This window comes from Loa loa (assembly GCF_000183805.2).
Source record: "Loa loa unplaced genomic scaffold supercont3.100, whole genome shotgun sequence".
NCBI classification, from domain to species: Eukaryota; Metazoa; Nematoda; class Chromadorea; order Rhabditida; family Onchocercidae; genus Loa; species Loa loa.
The window spans coordinates 57,110-68,190 of NW_018108280.1; the positions used below are offsets into that span (position 1 = coordinate 57,110).

The window sequence follows — 11,081 nt, forward strand, 5'->3', positions numbered from 1 at the left end:
TACTTCTTGCCATTTTATGTTTCGTAAACAAAATGCTTTCTTAGCTATTTCCCATTCAATTACCATCTGAAATAATACTTTCAATTCTATCCCGAATGTACCAGAATATTCCCTTGAATATATCCTTCATCCGGAAAATGCCAGAATATTCCCTTGCATATATCCTTCATCCAGAAAATGCCAGAATATTCCCTTGCATATATCCTTCATCCAGAAAATGCCAGAATATTCCCTTGCGTATAACCTTTATCCGGATAACATATTCCGAATGAAGATAATAGAAAAATTAATAGCTATTGATAAAAATGTTTCGTACAAATTTGATAAATAAGAAATGAAATAGTATTCTAATGGAATCATTTCATGACCATTCTTCATATCAACATTCTTGCTATCATTCTTTCTTCTTATCATTATTTATTATCATTCTTGCTATCACTCTTTCTTCCTATCATTATTTATCATTATTCTTTGTGGAAATGCTATAACACTCACCTGATGCTTTTCAAAAATAAACAAACGTTTAAGTAACATTAGAGTTGCGCTTATGGAAACCAGTGCAATAGCAATACTAGCTGCAGCTGAAATATTTCAAAATTAATTGCTAACAAATAGCTTGTTACCTGAGATATACCAAAAGTTTCAGAAAAAAAAAAACGATTTGTTATTCATAAATGATTGCATTTGCTAATTTTAACAATATCTTTCGTCTCCTTTTTGTTTATTTATTTAAAATTAAAAATTCAAATTTGTAAATCATTCCATTTTATTAATTTTCACAATTTTTTTTTCTTTCCTAAAACATTTTACAAACTTTACTGTTCGTCCATTCTTTCTCATTTTTTCATTAAATTAAAATAATAAAAATAAATATTTATATATTTTGCTGTATAATTTCGATAGAATGAATAGATCAGTGATATCGAAATAAAAATTGGCCTAATAATTGGCAACTTAGCCAAGTAGCCTTAGCCTAAGCATTGGCAATATTAATCTAATCAAGCATTTAATTGCTGATATTTTTAACATATCATGTTATCTCTACTATGTAGATATACTAAATTGTTTTGATAATTAACTTAATTACTGTATCATGATAGGTCATATCAATAAACATTAGCTCTTATTAGATTGATCAAATTATAAATAGTTTACCTACCTGATTCCCTGATACAAACCTGTCGTAATTCATTTAATAGAGATGCTGGTAAACTACATTTATCATCTTCATCTTCACTAAAATCATCACTAAAATAAAAATCCTCTTCGCTAGTTTTCTCATCCATTTTTGTTGTATTCTTTCCAGTTTTTACATTCGTTTTTAAAACGGTTCGTCCGGTTTTCACATCCGTTTTTGCGTTAACTTCACTATTCTTATTTAATGCGGCCATTAAAACACTGGTTGATTCCTTTTTCAGCTCTGATTCAAATGGAAATTTTTTAATGACATCATTATCATCAATTGGAGTTTGGCTATTCAAATTACGATAATCTCTTCGCATATAATTAAATCCTGGTCCATCAATTCGACCAAATTTATTGTATACTTTGATCCAATTTGGCATCAATACCTTTGGTCTTATGCGCCATCTATCCTTCTAAAATAGCCTCTCTTTTTTTTTTTTTTAAAAAAAAATATTTCAAAACTTTTGTAGTACCATTAAAAATATTAAAAATTTTTAAATTGTAAATTTTAACTCACAATAAAATCAATAAAAATGTATTCATACTTTTAATTTAATCATTTCTCTGCAATTAACAGAATTAAAAAAAAAAGTGAAATATTACACTAAAATGTGTTATTTTACATTCCTAAAATAATACCAGAAAGTTAGGATAATAAATTTGAAATTCTCGTATCATTAGATTGAATTTTAGTTCTAAGCATATATTTTGGTAAAACATATCATTGAAAAGTGGACATGATGAAATGGTCATATCATTGAGAAATGGACACAACGAAATGACCATATCATATCATATATATATCATTAAGAAATGGACATAACGAAGTGTCCCAATAATTTTAACAATTTCAAGAAAAAATATGATTCAATGGATATAATTGGATAAAATGTATTGATGAGAATTTAATCAGAATGAAAATAGAATTTAGGAAAATATGTGCAAATAAAACAACCGAACAGTGCTACAGTACTCTTTTTAGCATGCTTTAGATGACATTAGCGCATACTTTCAAATAAACTGATTGGTTTGGGATTAGGATTATCTTTAAGATATTGCGATTGTCGCATATGTCATCTAAGAAATGTCGATTAAACTGTGACAATTATCTTATTAATTTAGTTTAATCTTATACGAAATAAATATATCTTACGGTGAATAATAGCATCAGAACTTCGGCCGGTACACTATTTTTCTGATTAAAATTTAAATATTCCAAAGTTGATGCTAGCACTTTCGAAAAATTCTGCTTGACTTTACGTTTCCGTTCTTCGGCATTTTTCCCAAGTAATTTATTACTGAATAATCCTTGACTAGATGTTGCCGGATCAAATGATTTTGATGTGGATGGTCCAAAACTGATTTCTTTCTTAGTCGGATCGGATAAAATTTTCCGGTTGGTTTTCTTATGTTTTGCCTTTGAGGCTTTGCTCTTCTTACGAGTCATTTTATAAATGTTTTAACTGAAAATAAATTTACACAAATTTGGTTTATTTTAAAAGAAAACTTTAATTAACAAATTTAGTAAAAGAAAAAAAAACTTCCAAATGAAAAATTTATCAGTTATTGAAATATTATCATTACTTTCTATTTTAAACCACCATATGATATATTATGATATCATTTGATCGTCATGAAATTCGGCAATATTTTGTTAAATACCTAACTTCTATTAAATGATATTATTTTTATTATAAAATTTCTTACCTAAATCATAAAAACCTTCCCAATAAACTGATTCAATACAATGTTAGACGAATGCAAGAAAATGGAAACAAATAGCGCCACCAAAAATAGCGCTTTTCATCAATACCGCTTTTTTTTTTTTTTCTTTTTTTTCTTGACCTGCTCTGATCGTTCATTATATGATCGATGGAAAAAAAAATCTAAATTCTGTAAAAAAAATTTTCCCGCTTAAAGAATTAAAATTTGATACATTTTGAATGAAAGATAATCGCGCAAATCATAGCAAACAAATTTGCGCCATTTATTTTAGGTCAAATTAATGAGTCATAGTAGTTGAACTTATTTTTATACTTTTGACCTCTAGCATTATGAAACTGTTGTCATTGTAAATTTTAAAAAGAATTATGGCTCAATTTGAACAAATGATAACCAGATTAATGATAATTAGATAGATGATTGAGAATTTCATCCACACTTTGACAATGATTTGTTGAAAGACAAGAAACAAGAGACGATTAATTAGTTACGAGAAATATCAGAAATTATCATCAATTAAAGGAAGAATATTACAGGTGTATAATATGATAATTAAATAAATACATGATGTAAAAATATTTGATATGAAAGCGCAATGCTAAAAGTAAGACTTCGATAACTGATTAAATAAGCCGGAATTGTATGAATTATTCCGAAATTATAATTATTGGTTATTTTGCATTTCATCAATTTACAATAAAAAAAAAAAAATACTCTTTAAAAATTATATTTCTGGTTAAAAATAACAGGATGCTGATTGAGAGATGGAAAATTAATTGAAATATATTAAGTGATATGAACATATCAATTATTAAAATAACTTTTGATGAATTAATTTGTGACTTTTTTTTTTCCGCTGAATAAAAATCAATAGGTGCAAAGTTTCATTGTTTATCCATTTTTATTAAAGTTAATATTGGTAAAGTTTCATTATTTTAATAAAATAATACCAATAAATGTAGGATGCATAAATATTGATGGAAATAAATAAATAATAATATTTATTAATTTTAATTTACACCTCTTAATTATGATCTAAAATTGATTAATTTTCTTTTTTTTTTTCAGATTTAACAGGTGTTTTATTATCTATAACATGCACCTAATATTGTAATCCATTTCAACAATTCAATATCTTCTAGAAAGTTTATAAACCATTGAATGGTAGAGAGTCTATGAAAGAATAAATGATGTAAAAATGTATCATTGACCTTTAACATCTCGTGACCTTTAACAAATTTATCTATAAATCTGTTAACCATTATACTTTCACTGAATCTTTCTAACTTTGCAACTTGAATACTTGAAATCATTTCATTCCTTGCTGATTGCTCTTATCATTTATTACAATGATATTAAATGTTGTAATGATAAAGTAAGACATATCATTAGAAGTTTGAACTAGTAAAGTGTAAAGTAAGACCTATTATTCCTAATAATAGTTAGAAGTATAAAGTAAGTCCTATTACTCCTAATAATGGTGGAAAGTGTAGAGTAAGGCCTATCATTCTTAATGATGGTGAAAAGTGTAAAGTGGGGCCTATCATCCTTAATGATGGTGAAAAGGGTAAAGTAAGGCCTACCATTCCCAATAATAATGAAAAGTGTGGGGTAAGGCCTACCATCCTTAATGATGGTGAAAAGTGTAAAGTAAAGCTTATCATTCCTAATAATGATGAAAAGTGTAAAGTAAGGCTTATCATTCTTAATAGTGGTGAAAAGTGTCGAGTATAAGGCCTATAATCCTTAATGATGGCGAAAAGTGTAGAGTAAGGCCTATCACTCTTAATACCATTGAAGGTTTGGACTAGTGTTAAGTGTAACAGTTTACTAAGGTTAGTTTCACTACTCTTTGTATATAAAATGAATAAATTATTTTAATTAATTGAAAACGATATCATTTTTTTTAAAGAAAAAGGAAAGTGAACAAAATTGTTCGTACTTCTTTCTATTTATTTCTTCATTATTTGTATATTTAGTTTGAATTGTCCCTTTGGTAAATCCAATAAATTAATTACTCGGATTAAGCTTACCTCGCGTAAATTTCCCGCATATACTCAGGAAACTTCCCCGCACTTCACCAATACTAGTATCAATGCTATCGCAATATTGACACTCAGCAAATGAATGAATCAACAGATCATTCCACTATTAATAAATCCTCTGAACTGCCTTGGGAAGAGAACGTTTCATTGCGAGGTGTGATAATGGACCGCGTTTCAATCCGCTTTGGAGCAAAGCCAAGTGGTGTGTGTTGATAAGGATGACGTTAGTGGTAATAGGCTAATGATATTGTTTAGCTACAAGTAATTGGGACGTATAGTTCAGTTGTATATTACCAATAAAAATCTTATTAGCATGAAGTTATTCCTTTGTTATGCATAGGGAAGCAACGATCCTATCTCCTACAGTACACTACACTGATGAGTTGTATTTCCCTCTGTTCACCGTATAATAGCTAGTCTTGAAGAATGATATGACACTTATACAGTTGTAAATCCAATTTTTTCCCTACTATCCTTCCGAATCTCAACATCACAGCATTGTCGAAATGTAATACCCCGCTTCTTTCCTTACTGAAATTCTTACTTTTTAAAGTTTGACGTGAAATTCAATTTTTTAATTACCTTTATCCCATCATTCTCTGCATTCAAATATAGTCATTTTAACCTAGTTTGTCCCATCTTCTTTTCTTTTTTACTTAAATTTCTCGAGTTTCATATAGTATATAGGGAAGGCCCTACTTTTGATGACACTTTGGGATGATTCATCCGTTTTCATTTAGTAAAGTTCTATATTTTTTCTTTTTTGTTTCTTTCAGTTATTACATTTAAATATTTTTGTTTCAAGAAATGAATTGCTGTATGAAATTGTGACAAAAAGGCAAGTTTATTTTGTCAACGTTTTGCATAATCCGATGTAGTAAAACCAATAAAATGTATTGAAAGCAATAAATAACAACGGAAAAGTTTTGCCAGAAATCTGAAAATCATCCTTTGATAGGCATTATAACGAGCAAGTTTTCGTAATTTTTAATTTTAACCCTTTTTCTCTTTTTTCATAAAATCCCAATTTTCAATCATAAATCTGTTACATTACTATATGTGGGCCTTCTTCACATCTTAATTCAGATCAGCAAGTAGTTCATCCGGTTCAGTTCACTTGTTTGGTTAGCCCTCCGATGGTTATATATAATTAAAGTGCAACTTAAATCTTGGTGGAGGTTTTGGAAAGTAAAGGTTTAAAACCCATAAGTACTTCAAGTAACTGATTGATAAAAAAGCAATTACCTCGTCAATTTTTTCTCCGTCCGTTTTTCTCGGCTTTTCAGCATTTGAAATACGGCGGAAAGAATTTTCCCGTTGTATTCGTCTGGGTGGATAATTGGATGACCAGAGTGTTGCGAAACTGCTATTATTATCATGCATAATCTGGTTATCTGAATTCAAGCAGAGAAATGACCCATTTTGTTGTAAAGCTTTCACTGGGCTATCTGAAATATACTCTAGAACTATTGATATTATTACTTAATATTACAACTAATCAATATTATAATATTAATATTGTTCTTGCTGTTATTTTACCATTTGCATAGTACTTAGCAATTAACTTACTTGTATTTGATGATGGAAATCTGGAATTTCTACGTGAATCATTTCTTGTCAATTTCATGTTCCATGGTTCGGTGTGGGTTCGAAAGTTGGATTCTCGAACTCGTACGCGTCTTCTTCGTAATTCTAGCTTATCTACGTAGCCAACAATTGCCAGCTGCAAAACAACAAACAATTCGGTTAATTTATTCTTTGTTTAGTTGGAGACTGAGTTCGATTATCGGCTTATCAGATTTTCATCTCACCGCTTCTGTCACGCTGCTGTGTAACGTACTTATTATGGGGAAGATTGAGAACTCAATCCAGATGCCTATGTACATCTAACAAATCAGTTGAGCACAATCTTGCATGCTTGATTTTGCCCTTTTTGGTATGGAATAGTCAGGATGAGAACAAGGATGCATTGTCCTTTAATTATATTATAATATTAAGTAATTTACTTCGACAAGAGACAGGAAGATAAAGCCAACACAACCAAACATCCATATATCCAGTGCCTGAATAATGAATTTGGGTCAAATATGCAATTGTTTTTGTTTACCTAATACTCAAATATCTTTTTTTTCGTACTATATTATGGCTTGAAAGTTTTCCTTTTTTTTTCAAAAATTATTAGTTTAAAAAAGAGAACTTTTGGAAACTTTACATATGAAATCAGCTTGTTCATTTGTTTGTCAGTATAACGAAGAACTAGACACTATAAGTTCTACTAAATTATCGCTAATAAATGTTTTACCTTTAAGGTATCCAAATATTACTAATTTTATTTTTAATTTATTACTAAGGATAAATTGGAAATTAAATGATTGTGAAAATATATGGAAAAATTAATTTAATGTGAAACTTCAATCTTACCTTTACGTATGATACACGTGGTAAATTTTTGACAATATTACCGAACTGGAAAGTTAATGCCATCAATGAGCTAACACCGAGTGTTATACGTGCTGGCAATGCTTTTGTATCAATCCAGAATGCTATCCATGATATGAATACTGATAAATATGTAGGCATATAAGCCTAGAAGAAAGACACTAAACAATGTATCTTTAATTTAATTTTGAGAAAAAATGTAAATGCTTGATTATCACATTATTTAGTCAGTATCTTATATATTAACTTTATTGTTACCTGAAACATCGATTACCTGTAAAACGTAATATCCATAGAGACGACGGAAAATGAAAACAGCTTCCAATTGATCCCATTGACCAGCTGTATAATAAAGTTTTGTGCTCTTGTTTTCAATACGTGTAAGTATAAAGTCAGGCAGATTTTTACTACTCGGATCAGGAATTGATATGGGTTCCCAATCACGCCATACTATTCTCACTTCTGCCGTATTATATAAATAACTCTGCAAATAAAGCATTTTCGATTGTTTAACCGTTTTTTTTTGTTTTGTTTTGTTTTTTTTGGTACTTCATGTCTTATTTATTGAAACTGGTTACAGTCATTTAATTCATTTAAGTGTTTAAAAGTTATGAAACCAGTGACAATTTTGCCAAACCAGAAAGTTTCATTGCTCATTAAATTTTGTTATTTTCATACTGATAATGTGAGTTATTAAATTGCCTATTAGACGGAACATTTATATGTTTACAAATTCCTATCTAAATTTTCAGTTCAGTACCGGACATTAGGATATAATTATATTACCGGACATTAGAATGCCGTAATTGAAGGGAATATTTTAATCCATAAGCGATCAGATTATCGATGGAATAAATATGTAATATTTCTAATAAATAGTACTACCTCAAAGATGAGATTACATTGTTGTGTATCCATGGGAAAATTAGTTAAATCAAGTTGGCATGGTCCTTGTAAACTGACCCTGAAGTTTGTCATCATCCTTTAGTTAGAAACCAAACACAGTTTAATCATTTATCAGTTTGCTGTCTAAATTGATTACTCTAAGATATCGATATGAAATATTACATCATACTGATTTGAAATGAAATTTCATCAATCAAAAAGCAACAATTATTAATGCTTTACATTTGGTCAGGTTAACTGTTTTTTCTTTTGATTTATTTTATTTTTTAATGCTTTAATAACTGGGGAAAACTCTATAAAGATCTAGCTTATACTGAGAAAAAAAAGAAAAACTTCGACAATTTTTTCGCTGTGAATACGAATTGTTTTTTTTTTATTTATGACTTGAAATCAATTGAAAAAAAAAATATTTAGAAAAAAGAAAGAGGAAACTTGTTAGAATTAAAAAATAGTGCTTTATTTGGAATTTTCTAAGAAGGAGTGCAAAAAAAAAACTCGGATTTTGATTTTTGAATCCTAATTGGTATTAGGATTTAAAGTGGATTTTATAAATTGGAAAATATATTTTTTTCTGTGGACTCTTTGATTGTATCAAAAGTAAATAATTGTACCTGTAATTAAGCCATACTGTTCCATTAGGAAATACTAACAGAAGAATATTTTGTGATGGTGATGTATGTACTGTTACTTTTTTACTGTTAACAACACAGACATTTGGTGTCCACAAATTGGGTAACTTATGAGCGGCCAATGATAAATTCGTCAAACAGTAATTTAAATGCTAAAAGTGACATTGTTATTATAGATGTCACAGTTCCCATTTTTTTTTTCAGATAATAAGCACATGACTCAAACCCTTTTAAAAACTTATGTTTGTCGAATGTGGTTTATATTATCGGAGGACTGGGAAGTGTTCGATATGGTATATTAAAAAAAAAAAAAGATATGTGTTAGGTAAAATTTTCATAAATTACCCTAAAATCAAGTCGTCGATCATGCCATATTTGGCTGAACCATATGTCTGCTTTGAAACTGCTCGTTATTTCGCTGATCTCTGTTATACTTTGTACAGTTACTTCCACTACCACTTCAACTGAATCATCTGATGGTAGTGTATTCTTATCGTACATTTGCTCATCGAATAAACCCTATATTATGTTAATTTTAAATTTGAAATCATTTCCAAACAAAATAAATTTTTGTTATTGATGATAATGGAATGATAAGATAATGGGAAGTTGCCTGGCTAGAATACTCTAACTTCAGTTAATTAAATTTACTCCTTTTCATATATTTTTCAAAATTTCTCCTCACACTTTTCATGAAATAAACATTATTAGAAGTAAACATTATTTTCATGAAGTCAACATTTATTAATTTTTTCCAATATACAAATGAATTCCTAATGATTCAATAAAATGGGTGAATCATCATTTAAATTGAATTCAAATTCCGCACTTCTATCAATTATTTTATTGCTAATTAAAAAAAAGTATTGCAAGATATGAGATCATATATGATCGATAACAGATATTGGAAGTCATTCGCATCATGTTATTAATAGTAGATATTATTAAAAGTTATTTCCAACATACTAGTAAACTCATAATGATAAAATCTGTGAATTATCATATCATCACTTAAACTGTATCAAGGCTGCATATTTTTATCAATTTGTGACCAACAGTAGACATTTTATTCTTCATACAGTAACTCTCTGGCTGTTGTGCTTTTGTTTCTTAGATCAGCACCTCCTCTCCTGAATTATCAGAATATCCTGAATTAGTGTTATGGGTAGTATTTAGTAATCATAGCATTTAAATATTGTGAATTTTCTCTTTTTTCATTCACAAACTTTTAATCTTATATGTTTAATAATGTTATGCTAATTAATTTCCGGTATCATGCTTCACATACGTCATGTATATTTAATGACACAAATTAACTAACAAAAAAAAGTAGTTTGTTAAAAGGCAAGGAGGTGAATGGAAATGTTAGTTTGCTCTAGGAACGGAAGAAATTCGGGATAACATCATAATAGCCTTCGAGTAATAATTGCGGATTTGAAATTGGTAATAACTGATTACTGCATTCAATACATATAAGTGGAGTTCGTCTGAGTGTGTTATATAAAAGTAATGATAATTTTGATATATGAATAGAGGGGATGGATACTCAATGAAATATAGTTCAAAAGATAATGATTTAATGCGACAGATAACAAAAAAAAAGACTGATAGTTCTATGCAACATTTGTGAAATTATGCACCTAAATTAAAAATTCATTTGAATTATTGTATGTATTTACTTATTTTGTTTATCCAATGATTAACTTATCTATCACCAGTTAGAGTTTTTTGAAATTTTTAATTTTACAATGTAACCATTGTTTTCATTGGAGAAGAAAACAAATGATTGGTTGCTCACATCATTTCATAATTTTATCGCAAACATTCAAAACATGAAATCTTGCATGCAAAAGAGATGATGTGCTATTTCAGACATGCAAAAATATTACAAAACGGTTGATCTAACGATAGATATTACTAACTGCTAATGTGACAACCAAATTCAACTCATTCTTCCAATCGTCTTTTACTACCAGCAGTTTTATTATTATTATTATTATTATTATTATTATTATTATTATTATTATTATTATTATTATTATTATTATTATTATTATTATTATTATTATTATTATTATTATTATTATTATTATTATTATTATTATTATTATTATTATTATTATTATTATTATTATTATTATTATTATTATTATTA

At 28.3% G+C, this 11,081-nt stretch overlaps 2 protein-coding genes across 2 annotated transcripts in view; both read right to left on the reverse strand.

Annotated features, from left to right (window-relative positions):
- Positions 1-435: 435 nt before the first annotated feature.
- On the reverse strand, positions 436-2,632 carry LOAG_09101 (hypothetical protein; the record flags this gene model as incomplete). Its single annotated transcript, XM_003144630.2, has 3 exons — positions 436-581; positions 1,160-1,598; positions 2,339-2,632. The coding sequence occupies 3 exons, from the start codon at positions 2,630-2,632 to the stop codon at positions 436-438; spliced, it is 879 nt and encodes a 292-aa protein (XP_003144678.2).
- A 3,164-nt stretch (positions 2,633-5,796) lies between these two features.
- The window catches only part of LOAG_09102 (hypothetical protein), a gene marked incomplete at its 3' end in the record, with an annotated part of 6,993 nt that continues 1,708 nt past the window's right edge, over positions 5,797-11,081 (reverse strand). Inside the window, exons 2-10 of the mRNA XM_020447856.1 lie at positions 9,272-9,445; positions 8,909-9,078; positions 8,277-8,355; positions 7,666-7,875; positions 7,374-7,538; positions 6,959-7,015; positions 6,522-6,675; positions 6,198-6,400; positions 5,797-5,889 (exon numbers count right to left, since the gene is read on the reverse strand). Coding sequence (XP_020301953.1) covers positions 5,797-5,889; positions 6,198-6,400; positions 6,522-6,675; positions 6,959-7,015; positions 7,374-7,538; positions 7,666-7,875; positions 8,277-8,355; positions 8,909-9,078; positions 9,272-9,427 — 1,287 coding nt within the window. The 5' untranslated portion in view covers positions 9,428-9,445. The remainder of the gene's footprint in view (positions 5,890-6,197; positions 6,401-6,521; positions 6,676-6,958; positions 7,016-7,373; positions 7,539-7,665; positions 7,876-8,276; positions 8,356-8,908; positions 9,079-9,271; positions 9,446-11,081) is intronic.